Here is a 27,901-nt window from a genome sequence, read left to right as displayed (position 1 = left end):
AAACTTTAATTAGAAGAACCTATTGCTTATCAGTTCTCAGTGTCAATCTTTGGAGAATAGTCTATGAGTTTTGTTTGTGATATTTGGGGAGTGTAACTTGTATAGTTTCTCTGGTGTGTCTTTAGTTGAGTTCCATGCAGCAGGTGGTCCGAGAGAAAGATGCCCGCTTTGAAACACAAGTTCGTCTTCATGAAGATGAGCTTCTTCAGTTAGTAACCCAGGCAGATGTGGAAACAGAGATGCAACAGGTGTGTTGCTAAAACTTAGTAGAATGACTGTCATTTTGGTTAACATTTAGTTAAATTGTCACAGCCATTTTTTTTCACCATTACCCACTGCTCTTCACATGGTCTTAGCGTGCTCCTTAATTAGATTCTTTTTGGTGTCCTTGTCTTCTGTTGCATATTGATTATTTATTTTTTTCTTATCCTTACCTTGCCTCTTTAACCAGGTTGTTGGTACTCAAAAGCTGAGTTTAATTGGCAAATGTATGTGGTAGTCAGAAATTGGTTTCCCTTTGGTTTGCTGATCATAAGCTGTTACTTATGTGCATTAAAAAACCTGATCCAAAGCTTCAAATCAATGAAGCCAGTTTTAAATTTTCAAAAATTAAATTCAAATAGGATTGATTTTGAAGCCATGAAGTCTTCCATCAAGTCAATATTTAAAAAAAATTTTATTGAATCTCTTTTGAAAATTGGCTGCATTGATTTTGAGCTTTTCACCTACTAACTCAAAGGTATTTGTTTCTGTTTAGTGTGTAGTGCGGTGTGGTACCTAAAGGGACTCCAGTGGCCTTTCATGATTGATCCATTTAATTATTTTGAGTGAAAACTTTTTCTAAGTTCTAAGCATTCCTTCAGAATACACCACTACGGTTTCAGAATACAACACTTTTTAACGTAGAATATTAATGTATACATGTATCGTAGATTAATTCATTTAACAAGTGTTTATTGAGTGCATGTCCCATGCATGACACTAGAAGAAAAATGGTTCTTGCCTGCAGAGAATGTTTTCTTTGGTGAGTGAGATATATATGTACCTGTGTTATTTAGGTACAGGACATTGACTGTATAATTTTAAAAAGTGGATGTGTGTCATTTTCTTTAATTATTAGAAAGGCTCCCTAACTCAGGTACTTGCTTGCGTCTCAGTTTGGTGGTTGTCAGTGCTCTGGAAGAGACCTTTTTCGAGATTCTCTCTTGCTGCTGGTTGGGGAGCATGGCATGCTGGTGTCCCACTCTTTAATCTGTCATCCTCAATATCCAAAAATCTTAAGTGCACAAATCTACATGACATTTTGAAAGGTAACCAGGTAACAGTGCTCATGTGTTAGCACATTATGTCTGAAATGTTTTCTTGTCAGAAACTGCGGGTGCTACAGAGGAAGCTTGAAGAGCATGAAGAAGCCTTATTGGGCCGTGCTCAGGTTGTGGACCTGCTGCAACAGGAGCTGACTGCTGCCGAACAGAGAAACCAGGTACTGCCCTCTGATCTCAGCTGCCTGCCTCGGCACTACTCATTTCTGCTGCAGTTTGCCAGGCAGCAGGTATAAGATTTTGTTATAAGTTTTCAGAGAATGGATGGCATTTATTAATTCTTTCAACAAATTCCCTGTGGTGGTGGTGCATTGTAAGCAAAACAGATACAGTACAGGTTTTTTTCCCTCGTGAAGCTTACATTTAACATGTGTTTTTTAAATTTAATATTTACTATAATGTATATCTCTTTTCTTACTTTATGTTTATTGTTGACACTATTGCAGATATGCCCATTTACCTCTCCCTCTACCCCCGCTTTTGCCCACCTCCACCCAGCTCCCGCCCCCCCCTTCCCTCTGCCCATCACTACACTGTTGTCTATGAGTTATGCATATGTGTTCTTTGGCTAATCCCTTCACCTTCTTTCATCCAGTCCCCTCCTCCTGCCTCCCCTATGAACTTAAATTTTACATCTTTCTTTGCAGTTCTTTTCCTTTGTGATTTTAGACCGAGGTCTTACTTTCTCTAGAATGTCATATGTTCCTCTGGTGATTCTTTTCTATCCGTTTACCTCTTCTCAGTCTTGAATGATTCTTGTGCTTTATGTACTGTCCCTTCTTTGTTTTTGCTGGTTGACTTTCTGTTGGATTGAATTAATCCCACCATTTTGTAGTATTCCCTTGAATCTAAAGGTGATCAAGGATGCTGATGTTCTAAGATCTTAAACTCAAGTATTCCATTCCATGACTGTAACCCACCTGGTTGTTCCCTTTCTTAGACTTTCTTAACCTTCCTTCTCATCGAGGTCCCTTGATCCTTTCACTTTGTTCCTTTAGTATTATTAGTTCTTTTTGGCCTCTCTCTCTTGCCTGTCCAGTATAGACCCATGTTCAACTATTTTGGCTATTCTTCTACCAGCCCTTGGATTCCTTGTGTCTCTTCCCTATCACATTCAAAAAGCCACATTGTAATGTGGAATAGGTGTCACAGTTCACATTCTCTTCTTGTTCACGTGAGTGCAGATGCTGCTGGAGAAAGTCAGGCATCTCCTTTCTTCTTAATTTTCAACTCTTTTTAAGAAGACTTTCTTGCATAGAAATATATTCCCTTATCTCCATTCCTAACAAAAGCCATACCCTGACACTGAGGCCCCTCTCTGGTTGTCATCCGATAATCAAGTTCAAATCCCAGTTATGTCACTTACTAGATTGGTACTTTATAGATGATTGCATATATGTTACTTTTGGTAAATTTCCCTCTTTCTCTGCTCCTTTTAATACCTTTTAAGTATTTCTTTCATGGTGTCTATAATTTTGCATTATAATGATCTAAGTGTGACTCTGCCACTGAACTCTGAGTTCTTTGAAGGCAGGGACTGGATCGATTAATTAATTAATTAATTAATTTATTCATTCATTGTTTTTTGAGTACCGTGTACTCAAAATACTATATACTGTGCTATGTGCTAGAGAGCAATGATGATAAAACAGATACAGTCTCTTTCTCTTATTGACTTTATTTTGTAGTGGGAGAGACAGAAATTAAAAGATAATGACTCAAATAATACAATTAATGGCACAAATAAATACAAACTGTCAAAAGTATCAAGAAGCAAACATTGAGGGTCTTACGCAGTTGTAGGTTTGGGTGCTGAGTGTCTAGCCCATGCTTCACCTAGAAGAGGCACTTCCCTTTGCTTATTGAGATGAAAGAATGAATTTATGGTTCGTGAGACTTTGTCTTTTTTTCTTAGGTTCTCTCTCAGCAGTTACAGCAGATGGAAGCTGAGCATAATACTTTCAGAAACACTGTAGAAACAGAAAGACAGGAGTCCAAGATTCTGATGGAAAAGATGGACCTTGAAGTGGCAGAGAGAAAATTATCCTTTCATAACCTGCAGGAAGAAATGCGTCATCTACTGGAACAGCTTGAGCAAGCAGGTCAAGCGCAGGCTGAACTTCAGTACCGGTACAGTGCTTTGGAGCAGAAGCACAAAACAGAAATGGAAGAGAAGACCTCTCACATTTTGAGTCTTCAAAAGATTGAGCAAGAGCTACACTCTGCCTGTGATGCTCTAAAGGATGAAAATTCAAAGCTTCTCCAAGAGAAGAGTGAGCAGGCACTTCATTCAGCCCAGGCCATTCAGCAGCTAGAAGGTCAGTGTTTGATTGCTTTTGAAGCTCACGGTCCAGAACTTGGGTGCTCCTACTTCAGAATTTTAGGGTTAATGGCATCATTTGCTCAAACCAATTGAATCAATGGAAGGATTAAGGAAGGCATCTCTTCTGAACTCTTTGTTGTGTTTCTCCTGTCTCTGACGAAAATTATAATCTTGCTTAATACTATAATTGTACTAAAAACTATTGATAATGATATGTCAGATATTTAAAGGAATGCTATGTGAAATATAACTGGGGTTTGAAGGGTTCAGTGACTGAATTGAGTAGGATTTGAAATAATTTATGGATAACTCAGGCTAGATCTAGGTGCATAGGTAGGGGCACATGGATCTGAATGCTTTTCTTATAATTGAAAATTTCTTTTTAAAGAAAACTTTTATCCTTGATGAAGGTTTAAGAAAACATTTTTTGAAAAATGTTATTAACATAAGAGATGCCTCCAATTTAGTTTAATTCTAATAGATTGTTATATACATAAAGGAAAGAATTAAGTTGAAGATCTGTATTGAAGAACTAAACATTAACTAGAAAGCCTTGAGGTGCATAACATGGGAACGGTGTGTTACAAGCACACTGCCCTCTTAAATGAACCATGTTCATGTTTAAAACTGCTATAAAATCTCCATGGACTCTATAACACTTCAGTGAAGAGTAAAGAAATAGAAACAAAAAATGCCACATAGGCCTGTTTTATTTTATCTTTGAAGCAAGGGGCTGACTGAGGATGCCTCTTGGTACTTGAGATCATTTAAACAGTTTTAAAAGATGTTGTCATTGGTGGCATAATTGTAATTAAGAAAACTAAACAGCATATAATGTATCCCTAGAAAATAATAACTCACTAAGTTTCAGACTTGAGGCAGAAATCATTTCTATTTATTTTCTTTTCCTTAGATCAACTTGAGCAAAAATCCAAGGAAATTAGCCAATTTCTAAATAAACCAACTTTGCAGAATGATGAAATGGCAACTCAGACTTCTTTCCCAGATATTTATAATGAGGGTGCACAGGTAATTAAATGTACATTTCTTATGAATATGGTCTATTTGTGTTTGGGTGTTCTAATGAGAATTTATTCCAGAGGGCAGTATAATAAGCCTTCTGTCCTTTAGGCCTGATGAAATGCTTTTTGGAAGGAATCAGGAAAGACATTAATTTAGTGTCTCAGCAACAAATAATGAGAAAAAAGTAGGTAACAAGCACCATGATCTCAGGAGCCCTTCTGATTCTAAGATCTTAAAAAATCTGTATTGGAGAGTAATCGTTTCTTTTTTAATCTGTAATCAGTTTTCTCAGTTGAGAAGGCAATTTCATTTTGGTAGGCTGAGATTTGATCAGGTTTAATGCATGCATTTCAGTCTAACCAAATTTATTAGTGTATTATAGAAATCATAATGTTCTCATTAATTAATTAACAGTAAAATGTTTAATTACCAAGTGGCCGTTGTTTGGCCAGTATTTTCTTTCTTCTTCCTATAAAATTTTTTTGTGGGAAGTTAGGTTATAATCACAAGAAGGCTGCTAATTGAGCATGAACAAAGGGAGTTAGTTTGATAATCTTAATTAGCTAGTCTCAAACTAGGATACTTAGATTCATTCATCTCCATGTATAAAGATAAGAATGTATCTTTCCAAACTGACAGATATATTGGCCAGCAGAGTCCCATATTTCCTGGGCAGTACTGTGCACTGATAAAAACTTCTGCTTCCTGGTTTCTAGCATCTAGGCTTTCCAATCTCTTCTATTCTTTCATTCTCAACCTTTTCCTCCAATGTTTTGTTAAGATATTTTAAACAGTTCAAAAAAATTGAAAGAACATGAGTATACCCAACATCTACATTCTGTCACTAACATTTTACTGTATTTGCTTTACCAAATTTCCATTTATCAATCCAGTGATTCATCTTAATTTTTTTACACATTTTATGGTAAGTTGTATACATTTTTCTCTAAATATCTCAGCATGCATGTTATTGACTAGATTTTAATATTTGTTTACTAGAGACCCGATGCACGAAGATTCGTGCAAGAATAGGCCTTCCTTCCCCTGGCTGCCGGCACTGGCTTCCCTCTGGCACTTGGGACCCGGGCCTTCGCTCCGAAGCCACCTCCCATGCAATCTGACTGGCTCCGTGGCTGCCGCCCAGAGACTGGCCCTCGGCGGCTGGCCAGGGCTTGCGGGAGGTTTGGCTTCCTTTGTCGCTGGGGCAACGAAGGAAGCCAAGTGTCCCACCTGAAGGAAGCCAAGCATCCTGCCTGCTCTGGCCAGCTCCGTGGCTCCCTCCGGCGCCGCCATCTTTTTGTCTATGGGCTCTGCCATCTTTGTCGTGGAGTGATGGTTAATTTGCATATTACCAGTTTATTAGTTTAGATAGTTCTTTTGAGGATTTACAAAACATGAAATGTAAAAATATTAAGTATACCATTCATTGAGTTTTGGTAAATGCATATACATGTGTTATCCAAATCCTTAACAAGATATATTATTAGGATAGTATCCTCATACCCTTTTTTTAAAATTGGGGTTACATTGGTTAATAAAATTAAATAGGTTTCAACTCACATCATTTTGCAGTCAATCCTACCCTTCCTCTCCAGAGACAGTCAGTGTTCAATTTTTCACTGTAGAATGATTATGCCTGTTTTACAGCATCATATTAATGTAACCACATATGTGTGCTCTTTTGTGTAAAGCTTCTTTCTTTCACTTAGCATATTTTGAGATTCATCCATCTTGTTCCATATGTTATAATTTATTCTTTTATATTGCTGAAAAGTATTGTATTCTATTTTATGAATATACTTGCATTTTCCTTTTGCATGATTGGGCTATAATTTCCTTGATAATTTGATGTTTTTTTTTGCATTTTATTTTCATTTATCTATTGATTTTCCTTTTAAACAGCTTGAATAGAGATGTAATTTACATACAGTAATTTGCACACTTTTAAAGTACACAATTTGATAAATCTTGGCATATGCTTTAAACCATCACTACTGTAAACAGCATGAACATACGCATTACCAGGTCCCCTGTTAATTTCTTCTTCACATCTCTTCCTACCCAGACAACCTCTGATCTTCTTTCTGTCATATAGCTCAGGTTTGTGTTTTTTAGGATTTTACATAAATTGTATATACTCTTTATTTGTTTCTGGTTCCTTTTGTTCAGCACACTTATTTTGAGACTCATCCTATTATTTGTGTAGCAATAATTCATTCCTTTGTATAACTGAGGATATTATACATACATACCACAATTTATCCACTTATTGTTGGACAAATTTGGGTGGTTGACAGCTTTTGACAATTATGAATAAAGCTTCTGTGTATGTTCTTTTATAAATCTTGGTTTGAACCTATGCTTGTTTTATTCTTGGTAAATAACTAGAAGTGGAATGCCTAGATCTATGGGGAATATTTGGAAGGTTTTAAGACACTGCCAGACTGTTTTCCAAAGTAGTTGTACAATTTACATTCCCACCAGCAGTGAATGAGAGTTGCAAGATAAACTTTACTTTGTAATAATATATTATCCTTCTATTTTGTTGGATTCAATTTGCTAAAATTTTGTTTTAAAATTTTGCATTTATGTTTATGAGGAATATTAGGGGTTTTGTTGTGTGTGTGTGTGTTTTTTATCTTTATTGTTGAAAGTACTACTCTTTTTCCCCCTATAGACTCCCTCCAGCCCTTTCCTATCCCCCGTCCCAGCTCTTCACTAGTGTCTGTGTCCATGGGCTATGCATATATGCATAAAAGTTCTTTGGATGATAGCCTCCCACCCTCCCACCTTCCCTCCAAGATTCCACACTCTGTTCCATGCTTCCATCTCTCTGGATCTACTCTCTTCATCAGTTTATTTTGTTAATAAGATTCCACATATGAGTGAGATCATGTGATACTTATCTTTCTCTGACTGACTTATTTCACTTAGCATAATACTCTCCAGGTCCCTCCATGTTGTCTCAAAGGGTAAGAGATTCTGCTGCATAGTATTCCATGATATAAATGTACCACAGCTATTTTTAAAATATATTTTTATTGATTTCAAAGAGAGAGAGAGAAATATCAATGGTGAGAGAAAATCATTGATCGATTGCCTCCTGCATGCCCCCCACTGGGGATTGAGCCCACAACCCGGGCACATGCCCTTGACCAGAATCGAACCCAGGACCCTTCAGTCCGCAGGCCAGTGTTACATCCACTGAGCCAAATCAACCAGGGCTGTACCACAGCTTTTTTATCCACTCATCTATTGATGGGCAATTGGGCTGTTTCCAGATCGTATGCTGCTATGTACATTATGCTGCTATGAACATAGGGTGCATACCTTCTTTCTGATTGGTGTTTTTGGTTTCTTAGGATATAAGGAATATTAGTTTGCCTGTAGTTTTCTTAATATCTTTTTCTGGTGTTGCTGAATGAGTAATGCTGGCCTTTTGGAATGAATTGGGAAGTTGTCCTTTCTCTTTCGTTTTTTTTTAAAAATTCTGTGTATACTTGGTATTATTTCTTCCTTAAATTTTTGGTGAAAATTCACCAGTGAAGCCAACTAGTCCTGAAGTTTTCTTTGTGGGAGCATATTTCTGTACAAATTATATTTGTTTTATATCTTGTAGAAAAATTGTCATTTTGTCTAAAATCTCAAATTTATTAGGCATAAAGTTATTCAAATAGTTCCTAATTATCCTTTTGATGTCAGTAGAATCTGTAGTGATATCGGCTCTCCCATTCCTGATATTGGTAATTTGTGTTTCCTTTCTTATTACAGGTTAGACTGCCCAGAGGTTTATCTACTTTACTGTTCTAAAAAACGGCTTTGGCTTTATTGATTCTCTGTTTTTTATTTTATTTTATTGGTTTATACTTTGATCTTTGTTATTTTCTTCTTCTGTTTACTTTGGATTTGATTTCTTATCTTCTTAAGGTGTTATCTGAGACCATTAGTTTGAGACCTTTCTTATTTCTAATACTAGAGGCCTGGTGCACGAATCCATGCATCAGTGGAGTTCCTTGGCCTGGCCTGTGGGATTGGGCTGAAACTAGCTCTCTGACATCCCCTGAGGGGTCCTGGATTGCAAGAGGGCCCAGGCCAAGCTGAGGGACCCCACCAGTGCATGATCAGGGCTGGGGAGGGATGTGGGAAGTTGGCCAGCCATGAAGGGACCGTGGGAGGGCTCCATGGCATGTCCAGCCCATTTTGCTCAGTCCCGATCGGCTGGACCCCAGCAGCAAGCTCACCTACTGGTCGGAGCGTCTTCCCCTGGTGGTCAGTGCACATCATAGTGAGCAGTTGAATGGCCTTAGCATATCATTAGCATATTACACTTTAATTGGTTGAACGGCCAACTGGACATATTAGGCTTTTATTATATAGGATTAGAGGCCCAGTGCACAAAATTCATGTATGGGGGTGGGTCCCTCAACCCGGCCTGCACCCTCTGTAATCCTGGACTGCTGGCTCCTAACCACTCGCCTGCCTGCCTGCCTAATCACCCCTAATCACCTCTGCCTGCTGGCCTAATGACCCCCTTAACCACTCCCCTGCTTGCCTGATCGCTCCCAACTGCTCCCTTGCCAGCCTGATCGCCCCCAGCTGCTCCCCTGTTGGCCTCATCACCCTCAACTGCTCCCTTGCCGGCCTGATCACCCCCTAACAATTCCCCTGCCAGCCTGATTGCCCCTAACTGCTCCGCCCTGATGGCCTGATCGCCCCTAACTGCCCTCCCCTTCCGGCCTGATCGCCTCCTAACTGCCCTCCCCTGCCAACCTGATCCCCCCTAACTGCCCTCCCATGCCAGCCTGATTGCTTCCTAAATGCCCTCCCCTGCCAGCCTGATCGCCCCCTAACTGCCCTCCCCTGCTGGCCTGATCACCCACTAACTGTTCTCCCCTGCAGGCCTGATCATCCCTACCCGCCTCTGCCTCGGCCCCCGCCACCATGGCATTGTCTGGAAGGATGCCAGGAAGATGTCCGGTCTAATTAGCATATTACCCTTTTATTAGTATAGATAGGCATTTTGTACTATCAATTTCTCCCTGAACTGTGCTTTAGCAGCATCCCTCAAATTCATTTTCACTCAGTTTGCAATACAAATATACCTTTTTATTTCTTTTTTGCCCTCTGGGTTATTAAGTTTCCAAATATTTGTAGGTGATATGTTTAGAGGTCTTTCTGATTTTTAATTTAATTCCAGAGTACCTATTTTATATTACTTGAATCTTTTAGAATTGATTGAGACTTGTCTCATGGCCCAGAATATTGTCTATTTTGGTAAATGGCCCAGGTATACTTGAAAATAATGTATAGTCAGCTCTTGTTGGCTGAGTGTTCTATAAATGTCAGTCATGTTGGTTGATAGTGTTATTCTTTTCTTTCTATCCTTATTGCTTTTTTGCCTACTTGTTTTCTCAATTATTAAGATGATTATTGAAATCTCAGACTATAGTTGTGGATTTATCTATTTCTCCTTTATACTTCTATCAGTTTTTGTATCATGTATTTTCAGCCTTTGTTATTAGAGATATAAACATTTAGGATTTTTATGTCTTTTTGTTTTGTGTGTGTGTGTGTGTGTGCGTGCGTGTGTGTGTGTTTAATTATAGTTGACATTCAGTGTTATCTTGGTTTCAGATGTGCAGCATACTGGTTAGACATTTGTATAAGTTGTGAAGTGACAACAGTCTCCTCATTCACCACCCTCCCCCACCCTTAAGTCTAGCACTTACCTGGCACCATACATAGTAATTACAGTACTAGAGACCTGGTGCACGAAATATGTACACAGGGGGATGTGTTCCTCAGCCCAGCCTGCACCCTCTCCAATCTGGGACCCCTCGAGGGCCATCGGACATCCCTCTCACAATCCAGGACTGCTGGCTCCCAACCGCTCCTGCCTGCCTGCCTGATTGCCGCTAACCACTTATGCCTGCCAGCCTGATCACCCCCAAACCACTCCCCTGCCAGCCTGATCAATGCCTAACTGCTCGCCTGCCAGCCCGATTGCCCCTAACTTCCCTCCCCTGCTGGCCCAGTCACCCCTCACTACCCTCCCTTGCTAGCCTGGTTTCCCCTAACTTCCCTCCCCTGCCAGCCTGGTCCCCTGCAGGCCTGGTCAGCCCCAACTTCCTTCCCCTGCAGGCCTGGTCCTCACCACTGCCCTCCGCTGCAGGCCTGGTCACCCCCAAGCACCCTACCCTGCAGGCCTGGTCACCCCTAACTGCCCTCTCCTGCAGGCCTTGTCCCTCCCAACTGCCCTCTCCTGCAGGCCTGGTCCCCACAACTGCCCTCTCCTGCAGGTCTGGCTTCCTCTAATTGTCCTCCCCTGCAGGCCTGATCGCCTCCAACTTCCCTCCCCTGCAGGCCTGGTCGCCCCTAACTGCCCTCCCCTGCAGGCCTGGTTGTCCCTAACTGTCCTCCCCTGCAGGCCTGGTCCCTCCCAACTGCCCTCCCCTGCTGGCCATCTTGTGTCCACATGGGGGCGGCCATCTTGTGTGTTGGAGTGATGGTCAGTTTGCATATTACCTCTTTATTAGATAAGATTATTAACTATATTCTCTATGCTGTACTTTACATCTCTGTGACTATTTTGTAACTGCCGATTTGTACTTCTTAACCTCTTTATGTTTTCCACCTAGTTCCCCAAGTTCCCCTCCATCTATTTGTTCTCTGTATCTATGATTTTTATGTATTTTTTTATTGTGACCCAGTTATCGTTATGAAATGACCTTCTTTATCCTTGGTGACAGTCTTTGCTATGAGATGTACTTTGTCTGATTTTAATATACTTACTCGTATTTTTCCTTTGATTAGTGTTAATGTGATATATCTTTTTAACAATATACATCCTTAACCATTCAGTCTTCTTAGAGTTAATACTGTTCCACTCCCCTTAAAATATGGAAATCTTATAATCATAAACCCTTGTGCTATTCCTTTTTTTCTTTATTGATTAAGGTATTATATGTGTCCTTATCCCCTTGTGCTATTCCTTATGCTATAGGTGCTATGTATTATATTAACAAAAGTTAGAAATCCCAGATCACAATTTCAACATTAAGACTTTTCTTCTATCCTTGTTTGATGGACTTAGTTATGGTTTTCTTTGTAATTTTATTTCCTAGCTTTTATTAAGTTTCTTACATGTATAAATTTATGTTTGGGGAAATTTTGGCCATTATTTTTTCAAGTAATTTTCATGCCCTTTTTGCCCTGTGTTTTTCTATGGAAGTCTTTACTAAGACTTCCTATTTTTTCATTCATTATAAAATATCTTTATGTCCTGAGATACTTATAATCATAGATCTTTAAAATCATTGTTTGCTAATTCCAAAATTTGCATCATTTTGTACTTAGTCTCTGTTGATTATATATTTTTTTTGCTTGTTCTGAGAATTCATCACATTTCCTATTTCTTTGTGTGATAAGTGATTTTGTATTGAATATTGTGAGTGTTTTTTTTCTCAAGAATCTCTTCTGTTATTTCTAAAATCTGAAGAGTTTTGATTACCTTTTATCAGCCAATAATTTGGACTCAAACCACAAACTCTGACCTATGGTAGGCAGCCACTCAAAACTTTTGTGTTATTTTTGTCTTAGCTGAACTGCTTCAAGTCAGCCTTGCAAATGCGCAATTCATTGTTCATAGTTTATATATAGAATTTAGGGCTTCCCTAAATTTGTCCCAAAGTCTGTCTCCTCATTCTTCAAGCCAGAAACACCTGTGGCTTTTCTGTGGTTCACCTGCCTTGTATAAAGCAAATTAGGAACTTCCCTCAGGATAAAAGCCATAAAATCCTTACACTCATCTCTTGTCATTTCTTTAAGCTTGAAATGAAGGTTTGGGGCTAAGTGAGCTATAAAGACCCTCAAGGCTCAAAAATTCTACAATTTTCTGAAAAATTATATAGAATAATCCCCCTGGAGAAGAAAAATATATAAAAAGACATAAAACTAAAGGTGTGGCATAATTTGATATTTCCCTGTCATTAGAAAAAGCAAACAATACATATGCATAAATGAAACACAAGCGAAAAACAATTGTGGCTCTTCCTCCTTTCCTAATGGGTAAATATTACTTTGCCTGTGTTCTTCCTTGAGAGCTTCTCTATGTTCAGCCTCCTGAAGAGTGACCTTGTTATCATGTGACATTAATCTAATTTTGTGATGTTATGTATTTGTGGACTTGAAGATGTTCTTTCCTATGCAATAGACTTGGGATTTCTGTCTTTGTAATCTAGGCTTCAGTTTTACATTCAAAAACCAATGAACTAGAAGCTTGTGTGAAATATTTTTTCTTTCTAGAATTCAATACAAAATCACTTATCACACAAAGATATAGGAAATGTGATGAATTCTCAGAACAAGCAAAAAAAAAATATTTTCTAGAAAAAATATTCTTTAGTAATTACTTAAGCAATAAGTAGATGCTCTTTTTTAAAATATATATATTTTTTATTGCTTTCAGAGAGGAAGGGAGAGAAGAGAGAAAGAGAAAACATCAATGATGAGAGAGAATCATTGATCGGCTGCCTCCTACATGCCCTCTACTGGGGATTGAGCCCACAATCCGGGCATGTGCTGTGACAGGGAATCGAACCATGACCTTCTAGTTCATAGCTTTATGTTCAACCACTGAGCCATGCCGTCTGGGCAGTAATGCTACTTTTAACATATTTTCATGGCTGAAGAACTTTTAGAAGACAAAAATGCTAGAGGCTATCTGGCACTAGTATGAGAGTTTTTCACTGGAGATAATTAATTTGTTGTTTTTCTACAATTTAGGTGGTCACTGAGGAGAATATTGCCTTTTTGCAGAAGAGATTGGTAGAACTAGAGAAGGAAAAGGGGGCCTTGCTCCTTAGTTCCATAGAACTGGAGGAACTGAAAGCTGAGAATGGTAGGTAAAAATGAAAACCATAATTCTATCTACTTAACCCACAAGTGCTTCTACTTTTACCATGATATGTATATAATATATAGATTCTCTGATTATTTGATAATAAAAATCTTACTTAGATAGCTGAGTGGGTGATTATTGAAGACAGGATTAACATAATTTAAACAATTTAAACACAATACCAATGTTTACTATAACTTTTTGCATTGTGGGTTATAAATGCTGTAGGATGTCTGTATTATATTCATTTTGGAGTACTCAAGGACTGTTATAGGAAAAATGGCCTAAATAGGACTTGAATAAGACGATGAATTTTTAAATAGGAAAAATGAAAAAGAGCAGAAATGCCTGGTAATAAATTTGTGAGATGAGGTAATAGAAATCAGTATAAATAAATGTTCAAAGGTAGAAACGATTTTGGGTTTTATTCATGCTATACTCAACTGAGAACCCTATAGTTAGTTATCTTTAAGGCCTCAGCTAGAGTGTTATCTTTTTCAGGAAGTCGACTTTGATACCCCAAAGTTGGGTTAAATGCATTTTTGTGCTTTTGTAACATCCTTGCATTCCTTTAACATTATATTAAAATAATTTGTTTGTATTTTATACTATTTGCTCTTCAAAGATGAAGGTAAGCTTTTTCAGGACAGGGGCCATTTTCGTTGTTCTTTGCTTTACCTTTTATCAACAACTAGAATAGTATCTGTCAAATAGTAGCTGCCAAATAAAGTTTTGTTGGATTGAACTAAATTTAGCATTTTATTCTGTAGGAATGTGTGTGACTAGTTTAGTAAGGATGAAGACATACCTTCTCCCATTTATCACCCGCTTCACAAGGACCTTATGATTTTAGTAGCATGTAGTTAATGCTTTACTGATCTGTTTTATACTGATTAACTAATATGCTATGTCTTGAGTGAAAATGAATACCAAGTAAAGTTTGTCTCATTTCTTAAATGCTAAAGCCAGTATTTCCACCCTAATCATGCTATAGTTCCACTTAGCTCTAAACTGGGGGTTATTTCTTTATTAGGCTACTAGAGGCCTGGTACACGACATTTGTGCACTGGGCGGGGGGGGGGTGCCGGGTCCCTCAGCCTGGCCTGCACCCTCTTGCAGTCCAGGACCCCTCGGGGGATGTCCACCTGCCACCTGCCTGCGGGGAGTGGGCCTAAGCCAGCAGTCGGACATCCCTTGAGGGGTCCTTAGTGCTGCCACGGAGGTGGGAGAGGTTCCTGCCACCACCGCTGTGCTTTCCAGTCATGAGCCCGACTTCTGGCTGAGTGGTGCTCCCCCTGTGGGAGCGCACTGACCACCAGGGGGCAGTTTCTGTGTTGAGCGTCTGCCCCCTGGTGGTCAGTGCACATCATGGCAACCGGTCGTTCTGCTGTTTGGTCAGTTTGCATATTAGGGTTTTATTATATAGGATTCCAACCATTGTTCCCACCAAAAATTCAACACATTGTTCAACCCACTCAAAGCACTTTTTTGAGACCTATCCATGATGCTTATTTTGCAGTTTTGCAAACAATACCTATCATTGTCATGCAGCTCATTATGGTTTAGAGGTATTACATACATTCTGTTCTCCTTGCTCTTTCCTGCAGAGATCACTAATACAAAAAAGAAAAAAAGGATTTTTTGTATTAGTTTTTCCATGTGGTCTCATAGGTTACCTTTGCTTTATGCATCATGTTCTGCTCACCTCACCCTTTGCACTCTTTTACCACGGTGCCCTTTCCTCAAATAATCTTGTGAAGTGTCTGAACATATTGTATGACTTAAATTTGTTTCATGAATGTTCACTCATTCAGTAAATTTTTATGTGCCAGGCACTAATCTCGTTGCTGGGGATGCTCTGAACATATTAGAAGGGAAGATAGGCCATAAACATGTATCTAAATAAGATCATTTCAGAGAGTGATAAATCTATCTACACTAATAAAAGAGAAACATGGTAATTAGCATACGACCGCTACCCTTTTCATTGGCTAATCAGTGAGTATATGCAAATTAACTGACAACCAAGATGGCGGCCGGCAGCCAGGCAGCTGGAAGCGAACAGGAGGCTTGCTTGCTCCAGTGACTGGTGGACTCCAACGTTCCCCGCCTGCCGCTGCCGGCCTCTGACCTGGCAGTTTGAAACATAGTAACAAATATAGAAGCTAAACAAAACCCCAGAAACCAGCTTTCAGCCGCCGGGATCTCAGAGCTGGAGTTATACATTGTTTCGATTATAGAACGCAAACAAACCAGATACCAGCTTTCAGCAGCAGAGGCCTCAGACCTAGAGTCAGAGCTAAAGCTGGCCCAGAATAAAAAATAAAAAAAAATTAAAAAAGGAGCGGTTGGGAACTTCAGTCAATCCCCAGCCTGAAAGCAGCCCTCAGCCCCTCACCCAGACTGGTCAGGCACCCCAGTGGGGACCCCCACCCTGAAGGGTATGTGACCAGCTGCAAACAGCCATCATCCCCTTATCCAGGCTGGCCAGGCACCCCAGTGGGGACCCCCACCCTGATCCAGGACACCCTTCAGGGCAAACCAACCGGCCCCCCAGGCCTCTATCCTATATAGTAAAAGGGTAATATGCCTCCCAGCACCGGGATCAGCGGAGCCGCGAGGCCTCCTGGCACCGGATCAGCGTGACATGGGGCAGCGCCCAAACCCCCTGATTGCCCTGCGACTCTGTGTGTGACAGGGTGCGGCGTCCCAACCCCCTGATCGGCCCTGCTCTGTGGGTGATAGAGGGCCGTGCCCTGCAACCCTGATCCGCCCTGCTCTGTGTGTGACAGGGGGCGGTGCCCTATAACTCCCTATTGGCCCTACTCTGTGAGTGACAGAGGGGAGCTCCGCAACCCCCTGATCGGCCCTGCTCTGTGCGTGACGGGGGAGCTCCCCAACCCCCTGATGGGCCCTGCTCTGTGCTTGACAGGGTACGGAGCCCCAACCCCCCTGATGGGCCCTGCTCTGTGCATGACAGGGGGCAGCGCCCAACCCCCTGATTGGCCCTGCTCTGTGCTTGACAGGGTACGGAGCCCCAACCCCCCTGATGGGCCCTGCTCTGTGCGTAACAGGGGGGAGCGCCCCAACCCCCTGATTGGCCCTGCTCTGTGCGTGACAGGGGTGGCACCGCAACCTCCCCATCGACCCTGCCTTGAGTGTGACAGGGGGCGGTGCCCCAGCCCCCCAATCGGCCCTACCCTGAGTGTGACTGAGGGTGGCATCACAACCTCCCAATCCGCCCTGCTCTGTGCATGACAGGGGGCGGCGCCCCGACCAGGGGCTGCACCTAGGGATTGGGCCTGCCCTCTGCCACCCAGGAGCAGGCCTAAGCCAGCAGGTCGTTATCTCCCGAGGGGTCCCAGACTGCGAGAGGGCACAGGCCGGGCTGAGGGACCCCCCCCTCCCCCTCCGAGTGCACAAATTTTTGTGCACCGGGCCTCTAGTATATATATAAAAGCCTAAGTGACCATTACCACCGGACAACCGGCCAGTAGCTATGATGCTCATTGACCACCAGGGGGCAGATGCTCAATGCAGGAGCTGCCCCTAGTGGTCAGTGCGCTCCCACAGCCAACCTCCCGCGGCCGGCCAACCTACCGTGGTCCCTCCCCTTGGCCAGCTGGGTAGTCAGTGTGCTCCCACAGCCAACCTCCTGTGGCCAGTCAACCTACCACAGTCCCTCCCCCGAGCCAGCCGGCCCCAATTGGCCCCGATCGGGACTGAGCAAGGAGGCCCCAATCATCCCCAATCGCTGGCCAGGCCAAGGGACCCCACCTGTGCACAAATTTGTGCACCAGGTCTCTAGTTGCATTATAATAGAACATGGGATAGAACTCAGAAGACTGGATTCTGATTTCAGCTCTCTATGAACCAGCTGTATATAGGTCATGCATTTCTTCGTTTCCTCATATGGTCATTGAGGAGATTTGGACAGCTCCCTTCTAGTGCTAAAATTTGATATCTTTATGAACACATGTAAAAAAACATTGAGGACATTATAAGTGCTATATCAATACAAGATGCTTATGAATACAGTAGGGTTATGGATAAATTAAGGCAAATTTATTGCCTTAGAAGTCTCAACTTATTTTTACAGTTGCTTCTTGTCACATGCTTTAAAGCCTCCACTTTCTATAATAATAAAAGCATAATATGCTAATTAGGCTGGAAGACCTTCGGGACTAAGCCGTGGCGCCGTGGGGGCCAAGGCAGAGGCAAGCCACAAATTTTGTGCATTGGGCCTCTAGTTTATTATATTTCACTCAGGTTATTATTATCACCTAGTAATAGGTGATAATACCTGCTATTTTCTTGCAATTTCTATCTTATACCTGCTCTTTTCTTGCCATTTCTTTTTAATTAGCCTTTTCTCTCCCAAACTACTTTTATCTGTTTCTTTACTCTTGATTATTTCATGCATCTCAAAAAGCCTCACACATAAAATCATGCCTCTAGGTTTTTAAACACTTTACCTATATCTCCTAAGGATATTTATTTTGTGACTTTCAGAAAAACTATCTTCTCAGATTACTCTCCTGGAGGCTCAGAATAGAACTGGAGAGGCAGATAGAGAAGTCAATGAGGTAAGTGATGCATTCTTAAAATAACCAGAATGTGAACTAGATCACGAGGATTTAGTTTCAAACCTAAACATTTCTGCAATTTTCTAATGTTGACAGATAATTACATTATCTAGAAAGTTAGATCTGTTTAAGAAATTCAATGGTTATTATTTCCCATATACTCTCATTTATTTCTGAATATTTGGATTCTTTAATTTGTCCTGAACAAATAAAAACAGGTTTGATAACCCATTTCTCATAATGGGTTATCATTTATCTCAACTTCTTTGCCCATCTCAAAACAGTTTCTCAGTAAAGTGCTCAGATAAACTCTCTAGTTCACCCCCCCCGCCCCCCAATCAGTTGGCACAGTTTCACTTAATATTATATTAAAAAGGTATTTTTGGATGATGTTGCTTTTTATAATCTGAAAATTACTATAATAAATTTGTGATTCCTTAATATTCTGTTGATATAAGATTACTGTTAGCCAGTGTTTTATTAGCTATGTTTTTCCAATCAATAAGTCAATGATAGAGTCATAAATGGCCTTGAGAAATAATGTAACTTCTTAACAGAAGTGTCTGCTTGCTTATTGTATTAAAGTTCTCCAGAGAAATAGAATAGGAAGTGTGTGTGTGTGTGTGTGTATGTGTGTGTGTATACATATATATACATATGTATATATATATATATATATATATAGAGAGAGAGAGAGAGAGAGAGAGAGAGAGAGAGATTTTAAGGAATTAACTCATGCAATTGTGGAGGCTGGCAAATTCAGAATATACAGGTTAGGCCAGCAGGCTGGAGACCCAGAGAAGAGTTGAAGTTCAAATCCAAAGGCAATCTGCTGACAGAATTCCCTCTTTGGAGGACAACATCCTTTTTTTTGAGTGGGTGGGTTTTAAGACCTTCAACTGATTGGGTAAGACCCACCCACATTATAGAGAATAATATGCTTTATTCAAAGTCTACTGATTTAAATGTTAATCTCACCCAAAAATACCTTCACAGAAACATCTAGAGTAATATTTGACCAAGTGTGACCTAGCCAAGATGACAATAAAATTAACCACCACAATTATATTCAATGCCTTTTCATGGGGCCATTCGTGCTCTGTTCACAAAACTGTCAAAAGGAATTAAATTTTGAAAATTGTAGCATTATGAATACTGACAGAGTAAAAATAAATTTTATTTGGCCAGGGGATGCTTAATGTTTTAAGATGCTTAGTAGTGGCTAGTGAGAACAAGATAATTTAGCTCAAAAAAGAACAAATAAGAAAGATGGGAATCTGTTAAGAAGAAAAGAAAGAAAAACAAAACAACCAGAAGGGAGAACAAATAGGGAACAATGGAAAAGAAAGATAAAAAGGCACTCAGAAATTGCAGAAGAGAGGGTGAATAAGATCATTCCGTGGGATAAGAGAAGGTGAATAGGAAAGTGTAAACTCAGCTGAAAGAGGCAGACTTGTATTAGGAGAAAAAGTGAGAGTGGCTAGAAACAGTTAAATTCTCTGGTTCTCTGCTCTCTCCTTATGGGATGACATTGATTTTTTACTGGAGCCAAAAACTTAATTAAACTGTAGGTGTAGGAAGCAGCAGATAGCATGACAGATAGTTCGAAAAGAGGAAATAAGAATACTTAGGGTAAGAGAGAGAACAAAAAAGGAGTTCGTTTTATTAAAGTCTTCTGGCAGGTGTGATGCCTTAACCATATCAGATTTTTAATGTATACATGGATGGAAAAATAGGAATGTGACATGAAGAAATTATAAAGAAACATTTTTCCTGTCCCAAATACTGTTTCTGGTTTGGGTCTCTAGAAATATGACTGTGAATAATACAGAAAGTGAAGAGTTTTAAATGATTAAAAATAATCCTTATGAAAACTGATGAGATAACTTTTATTAGAATAATAATTCTAAAATAATGAATTTTTTTCTTAGTGGCTGAGAATGATACTAAGCTAATATTCACTGAAAACTTACTATGTGCCAGTTTTTGCTAGTAGGTGGCAGAACTAAGAAATGAACTTGGACAGTCAGGCTGCAGAGCTTGTACTGTTGACTACTTCATTATTTGACAATTTTCTTTCAAATTGGATTTTTTTTCTGGTAAGAAAAGGTATTATTGACAAAGGTGGAGATTTTATTATACATATATGCCCGGTGCACAAAATTTGTTCACTCAGGGGGTGTCCCTCAGCCCGGCCTGTGCCCTCTCACAGTCTGGGAGCCCTTGGGAGATGTCAGACTGATGGCTTAGGCCATCTCCCTATTGGACATTCTTAGCGTTGCCGCGGAGGCGAGAGAGGCTCCCACCATTGCTGCTGTGCTCACCAGCTGTGAGCCTGACTTCTGGCTGTGGTGCTCCCCCTGTGGGAGCGCACTGACACCAGGGGGCAGCTCCTGCATTGCGCATCTGCCCCCTGGTGGTCAATGCACATCATAGCGACTGGTTGTTCTGCTGTCGGGCCGAAACTGGTTCTCTGACATCCCTTGAGGGGTCCCAGATTGCGAGAGGGTGCAGGCCAGGCCAAGGGACCCCACTGGTGTACAGTCGGGGCTGGGGAGGAACACGGAAGGTTGGCCAGCCGTTGAGGGACAGCGGGAGGGCTCCAGGGTGTGTCTGGCCCATCTCGCTCAGTCCTGATTGGCCTGACCCCAGCAGCAAGCTAACCTACCAGTCAGAGCATCTGCCCCCTGGTGGTTAGTGCACAGCATAGTGACTGGGTGTCTGTCTGCACCCTGGTGGTCAGTGCACATCATAGTGAGCAGTTGAGCAGTCTTAGCATATCATTAGCATATTACACTTTGATTGGTTGAATGGATGACCAGACACTTAGCATATTAGGCTTTTATTGTATAGGATACTGTCCCTAAACTCATTTAATAAAAATACTAATTAAATTTACTATGAGATTTCACTGATTTTGTTTTCCTAAAAAACAATTATAGAAGTAATTTATATGAATTGAGCAGTTTAACGCAATGATCTCTATATATAAAAGCCTAAGCAACTGGCCAACCGGCTGGTAGCTATGATGCGCAATGACCAGCAGGGGGCAGATGCTTTGACTGATAGCTATGATGCACACTGACCACCAGGAGGCAGATGCTCAATGCAGGAGCTGCCAAGCTGCGGTGACTTGGCAGCTACGGTTCTCGGGTGACGCAACCAGAGCCAGAGAGGAGGGAGCCCAATTCCAGGGTGTGCTACCCAAGAACCACCCTCTTGCAATCCAGGACCCCTCAGGGGATGTTAGAGAGCCAGTTTCGGCCTGATTCCCACAGGCCAGGCTGAGGGACTCCACCGGTGCACAAATCCGTGCACTGGGTCTCTAGTCTTTATAATAATGATTCCCATTTTGCCAAAGAACTCTGTAATTTCTTACATAAGTTCCAGCAAGACTCCTTTTTGATTATTTGATCCTGATCATTTATCTCAATCTATAGCAAGCCCTCACTCAAATAATGTCATTTCATTCAAAGTTGTTTCATTATAATGTTGATAAGGTGCCACAGGAACTTAACTCTTATTTATATCAATTAATCTATGGTAAAATTGGTTTCATTATACATAGTTTTGCCACAGTTCTAAGAATCTATCAATATCATGAGGACTTACTGTACTTGGTTTAAAATACACCTGTCTATTAATTGCTCATTTCAAGTTTAGAAAAAGGAATTTCATAACTTCCTCCTTGGTATAGTATGAAACAAAAATTTTATATAGTTCCTGTTTCCTTTTTAAGTTTTAAGCATTTCTTGAGGGAAACAAGTAGGTATTTTAATTTGAACAAATGAAGTTTCCCAAGAAAGCAATATCTAGAAAATAAGTTACAGCTTTTCTTAGGCCTTATGAATATTGCTTCACCTCAGTGCAAAAATCAGAGGGTGCCTCAGAGGTCCAACTTGGAAAATAAATACTGATTTTAAGAGTATTTAGCAGTTTAATGATAGGAAGAAGGTTTGTACTAAAAGGTTTCAGGTTTTGGAAAATGCACAAAATGCCATTTATTAATTAAACTATTTCTTATAAACCATTTGAAGTTTTTTCTTTCTTTTGTATTTTAAAAACAGGTCAGCATGGTTGATATTACCAGGCTCAACAAAAGCAACTCTTCTGCTGAAGAAAGTGGACAAGATGTCCAAGAGAACACATTTTTTCAGAAACAGAAAGAACTCTCAGTTTTACTGTTGGAAATGAAAGAAGCTCAAGAGGAGATTGCATTTCTTAAGTTGCAGCTCCAGAGCAAAAGGGCTGAGGGGGACCCTGAGGTCCTTGACCAGAAAGAATTGAAACAGATAGAAAGTGAAGGAAAACCTTCAGTTGCAATGAACATATTACTTGAAGATACAGGGCAACATTTTCTTCCAATGTCAAATGAAGAGAGCAGTCTTCCAGCAATTGAAAAAAAAGAGATGAGCTCTGAACATCAAAATAGAATATCTGAGAAAATGTCTTTAAATGACACTGGAATGGAATTGAAATCAACAAAACAGTATGATGTTGATAATCCCCCTTGTGCTGTACCAGGCATTTGTCAGTGTCACCAGGATGAATTGGAAACACTAAAAAGTCAAATTTTGGAGCTCAAGATTAGCTTCCATAAAGCAGAAGAAACATATGGGAAAAATTTAGATGAGAAAGCTAAGGAAATAAGCAATTTAACTCAGTTGATTGAGGAGTTTAAGAAAAATGCTGAAGACTCCAGCAGTGCATTCACTGCTTTGTCTGAAGAAAGAGACCAGCTTCTCTCTCAGGTGAAAGAACTTAGTGTAGTAACAGAGCTGAGGGCTCAGGTAAAACAACTGGAAATGAACCTTGCAGAAGCAGAAAGGCAAAGAAGACTTGACTATGAAAATCTAACTCATCACAACTTGCTTACTGAACAGATCCACAGTCTCAGCATAGAAGCCAAATCTAAAGATGTGAAAATTGAAGTTTTACAGAATGAACTGGATGGTGTACAGCTTCAGTTTTCTGAGCAGAGTACATTGATAAAAAGCTTACAAAGCCAGCTACAGAGGAAGGAATGTGAGGTGCTTGAGGGGGCAGCACGTCTGAGGGATATCACAAATAAGATGGAAGAACTCTCACAAGCTCTTTCACAGAAGGAACTTGAAATAGCAAAAATGGATCAACTCTTACTGGAGAAAAAGAGAGATGTGGAAACCCTTCGACAAACCATTGAAGAGAAGGACCAGCAAGTGACAGAAATAAGCTTTAGTATGACTGAGAAAATGGTTCAGCTTAATGAAGAGAAGTTTTCTCTTGGGGTTGAAATTAAGACTCTTAAAGAACAGCTGAATTTATTATCCAGAGCTGAAGAGTCAAAAAAAGAGCAAGTAGAAGAAGATAAAGAAGTTGTTTCCGGTCTTAAGCAGACTTTTGATGAGTTGAGTCCAGCAGGGCTAATAAGTAAAGAAGAACTTCAGCACGAATTAGACTTTGTAAAGAAAGAAAGTGAGCAGAGAAAGAGAAAGCTCCAGGCAGCTCTTATTAACAGAAAGGAACTTCTACAAAGAGTCAGTAGATTAGAAGAGGAATTGGCCAAAGTGAAAGATGAATCTAGGAAAGAAGTCCCATTCAGTGAGAATGAGAGGAGAGAAATGGAGAAAGATAAAGAAGACTCAGAAAAATGTGTAACTTCTAAGTGCCACGAAATAGAAATTTCTTTAAAACAGACAATATCTGAGAAAGAATTAGAACTAGAGCATTTAAGGAAGGATTTGGAAGAAAAAGCAGCAGTTGAAGAAGAGTTACAGGCTCTTATCAAACAGATGAATCAGAACTTCCAAGACAAGGTAAACCAAATAGATTTACTCCAAGCAGAAATCATTGAAAACCAAGCAGTTATCCAAAAGTTAACCACAGGTAACAAGGATGCAGGTGATGGAGGCTCAGCAGAACCTGTAAAAGAAACAGTTGTGAGCAGTCCACCTGGTGCAGGTGGTGGTGAACACTGGAAACCAGAACTGGAAGAAAAGATTTTGAACCTTGAAAAAGAAAAGGAACAGCTTCAGAAGAAGCTACAGGAAGTGTTAACCTCTCGCAAGGTGATTCTTAAAAAGGCACAGGAGAAAGAAAGACATCTTAGGGAGGAGCTAAAGCAACAGAAAGATGACTATAATCGCTTGCAAGAACAGTTTAATGAGCAAAGCAGAGAAAATGAGAACATTGGAGACCAGCTAAAGCAACTCCAGATTCAAATAAGGGAATCTGTAGACAGAAAACTCCCAGGCACTGACCAGCAGGAACCAGGTTCTCCTGCTCAAGGTTTAGAAAAACATTTATTCAAAGCCATTGAGCAGCAACCTGCTGAACCTATTTTAGAATCTGACTTGTGCCCAGATTGGCCTTCTCATCCCGGAGATGCAAATGCTCTGCAGGACAATACTTCTGTTGCCCAGATTAAGACCCAGCTCAAAGAAATAGAGGCTGAGAAAGAAGAGTTAGAATTGAGGGTTAGTTCTACAACAAGTGAACTTACAAAAAAATCGGAAGAGGTATTTCAATTACAGGAGCAGATAAATAAACAGAGTTTTGAAATCCAAAGTCTGAAAACAGCATCCCATGAAGCTGAAGCCCACACTGAAAGCCTGAAGCAGAAATTAGAAAGCAGTCAACTAGAAATTGCTGGATTAGAACGTTTAAGAGAATTACAGCCTCAACTAGATGAATTGCAAGAACTCATAGGCAAAAAGGAAGAAGAAGTTAGATACCTTTCTGGACAGCTTAATGAAAAAGAAGCAGCTCTAACTAAAGTACAGACAGAGATAATAGAACAGGAGGATTTAATTAAGGCTCTGCATACACAGCTGGAAATGCAAGCCAAAGAACATGATGAAAAGATAAAGCAGTTACAGGTGGAACTTTGTGAAATGAAGCAAAAACCAGAAGAGACTGGAGAAGAAAGTAAAGCAAAACAACAAATACATAGGAAACTGCAAGCTGCCCTCATTTCCCGAAAAGAAGCACTAAAAGAAAACAAAGGTCTCCAAGAGGAGTTGTCTTTGGCCAAAGATACCATTGAACATCTCACTAAGTCTCTGGCAGATTTGGAAAACCAAGTTTCTGCTCAAAACCAAGAAAAAGATGCATTCTTAGGAAACTTAGCTCTTCTTCAGGAAGAAAGAGACAAACTTATTACTGAAATGGACAGATCTTTAATGGAAAATCAAAGTCTCAATGGTTCTTGTGAAAGTCTAAAATTAGCTTTGGAGGGTCTTACTGAAGACAAAGAAAACCTAATGAAGGAAATTGAATCTTTGAAATGTTCTAAGATGGCAGAAAGCACTGAGTGGCAAGAGAAACACAAAGAGTTACAAAAAGAATATGAAATTCTTCTGCAGTCCTATGAGAATGTTAGTAATGAGGCAGAAAGGATTCAGCATGTGGTGGAAACTGTGAGGCAAGAGAAACAAGAACTGTATGGCAGGCTACGAAGCATAGAAACAAACAAGAAAGAGCTGGAAAAGCAGTTGCAGGAAGCTCAACAGGAAATGGAAGAAATGAAAGAAAAGATGAGAAAGTTTGCTAAATCGAAACAGCAAAAGATCCTAGAGTTGGAAGAAGAGAATGACCGGCTTCGAGCAGAGGCACACCCTGCAGGAGGTACATCTAAAGATTGTATGGAAGAACTTCTTTCTTCCAATTCCAACATGAAGGAGGAACTAGAAAGGGTCAAAACAGACTATAAAACCCTTTCTAAGGAGTTTGAGGCTTTAATGACTGAGAAAGACTCTCTGAATGAAGAAATTCAAGATTTAAAGCACAAGATAGAAGATAATGTATCCAAACAAGTTAGTCTAGAGGCCCCTGAGACACCTGATAACCAGATGCATATCATTGAAGAGGCAAGCCAGTCTGTCCCATGTGAGGCTAATGAGGAAAACTCTTCAAGTAGGAGTACAAGGACTGAATATTCAGAATCCATTCTACCAGACACCAGTGCCAATCTTGGTACAAATGAGACTGTCAGCTCACATGATGAAATTAATAACTACCTACAGCAGATTGATCAGCTCAAAGAAAGAATTGCTGAATTGGAGGAGGAGGAACAAAAAGAAAAGGAATTTAACCAGACTTTAGAAAATGAGAGAAATGCTTTACTGAGTCAGATATCAGCAAAGGATGGTGAACTAAAAGTGCTTCAGGAAGAAGTAACCAAAATAAACCTTTTAAATCAGCAAATTCAAGAAGAACTTGCCAGAGTTACCAAGCTCAAAGAGATAGCGGAAGAAGAGAAAGATGATTTGGAAGAGAGGCTTATGAATCAATTAGCAGAACTTAATGGAAGCATCGGGAATTATTATCAGGATGTTACAGATGCCCAAATGAAAAATGAGCAACTAGAATCTGAAATGCAGAACCTTAAAAAGTGTGTGAGTGAGTTGGAAGAAGAAAAGCAGCAGTTAGTCAAGGAGAAAACTCAGGTGGAATCAGAAATCCGAAAAGAATATTTGGAGAAAATACAAGGTGCTCAGAAAGGACCTAGTAATAAAAGCCATGCAAAGGAACTTCAGGAACTGTTAAAAGAAAAACAACAAGAAGTAAAGCAGCTACAGAAGGACTGCATCAGGTACCAGGAGAAAATTAGTGCTCTGGAGCGAACCGTTAAAGCCCTAGAATTTGTTCAAACTGAGTCCCAAAAAGATTTGGAAATAACCAAAGAAAATTTGGCTCAAGCCAAGGAACACCGCAAGAAAGCAGAAACAGAATTAGCTAGCTTCAGAGTACTGCTAGATGACACTCAAAGTGAAGCAGCAAGGGTCCTAGCAGACAATCTCAAGTTGAAAAAGGAACTTCAATCAAACAAAGAATCAATTAAAAGCCAAATGAAACAAAAGGATGAAGATCTTGAGAGAAGACTGGAACAGGTAGAAGAGAAACATCTGAAAGAGAAGAAGAATATGCAAGAGAAATTGGATGCTTTGAGTAGAGAAAAAGGCCACTTGGAAGAGACATTTGGAGAGATTCAGATTACTTTGAACAAGAAAGACAAGGAAGTAAAACAACTTCAGGAAGACTTGGATAGTACTGTGGCCCAGCTTGCAGCTTTCACTAAGAGCATGTCTTCCCTCCAGGATGATCGTGACAGGGTAATAGATGAAGCTAAGAAATGGGAGATGAGGTTCAGTGATGCTATTCAAACTAAAGAAGAAGAAATTAGACTCAAAGAGGAGAATTGCAGTGTTCTAAAGGATCAACTTAAGCAGATGTCCATCCATATGGAGGAATTGAAGATCAACATTTCCAGGTAAATTAATTTTTTTTCTCTTCCAAAGGTAATTAAAGGCTAAAAAAGTCTATTTAATATGGGACTGACTTTGGCTTAAATTCCCCCAGGAGATGTATTCTCTCTTAGCTCTCCCCCATTTCTTTTCTCTCTCTCTCTCCCTCCTTCCCTCCCTCTATCTCTCTCTCCTGAAAATGCCTTTGTGCTACAGCTGTATTAACATGAAAAATTCATGCCTGTCTGCTTCTCTTCCCATCTTTCTATTGAGAGATCTCCTATATTTCTCCCTTTCGTTCATATCCATTCATTTCCACTACTCTAGATTTATACCACAATACTCCCAAATCATTGCCTTAGCCTCCCAATCATATGATACTCTCTTTTCTCGTCCTCATATTCCACATCAGTTCATACCACATATGTGTGTGATAGTCATTTTCTTCAAACTCTAATTTTATATCACTTTTCAAATTCAAGAACTAACAATATCCACCATGCTTCATACTCTTCCACTTTTAA

The 27,901-nt window shown here is 40.2% G+C and overlaps 1 protein-coding gene across 5 annotated transcripts in view; it reads left to right on the top strand.

The window, feature by feature from the left end:
* The window catches only part of GOLGB1 (golgin B1), an 84,503-nt gene that overhangs the window by 29,259 nt on the left and 27,343 nt on the right, over positions 1–27,901 (top strand). For 4 of the 5 annotated variants that reach the window (XM_070406292.1, XM_070406289.1, XM_070406290.1 and 1 more), the window contains 7 exons: positions 126–248; positions 1,370–1,483; positions 3,238–3,640; positions 4,559–4,674; positions 13,453–13,567; positions 18,080–18,153; positions 22,221–27,403. In XM_070406292.1, coding sequence (XP_070262393.1) covers positions 126–248; positions 1,370–1,483; positions 3,238–3,640; positions 4,559–4,674; positions 13,453–13,567; positions 18,080–18,153; positions 22,221–27,403 — 6,128 coding nt within the window. The remainder of the gene's footprint in view (positions 1–125; positions 249–1,369; positions 1,484–3,237; positions 3,641–4,558; positions 4,675–13,452; positions 13,568–18,079; positions 18,154–22,220; positions 27,404–27,901) is intronic. The other variant, XM_070406291.1, reaches the window with a different exon arrangement.

The sequence above is a fragment of the Myotis yumanensis genome, unplaced genomic scaffold (genome assembly GCF_028538775.1).
Source record: "Myotis yumanensis isolate MYYU_CA2020_CCGP unplaced genomic scaffold, mMyoYum1.0.hap1 SCAF_2, whole genome shotgun sequence".
Taxonomy (NCBI): Eukaryota; Metazoa; Chordata; class Mammalia; order Chiroptera; family Vespertilionidae; genus Myotis; species Myotis yumanensis.
Note: the sequence above shows the minus strand (reverse complement) of the source record. Positions and strands in the feature narration are given on the sequence as shown.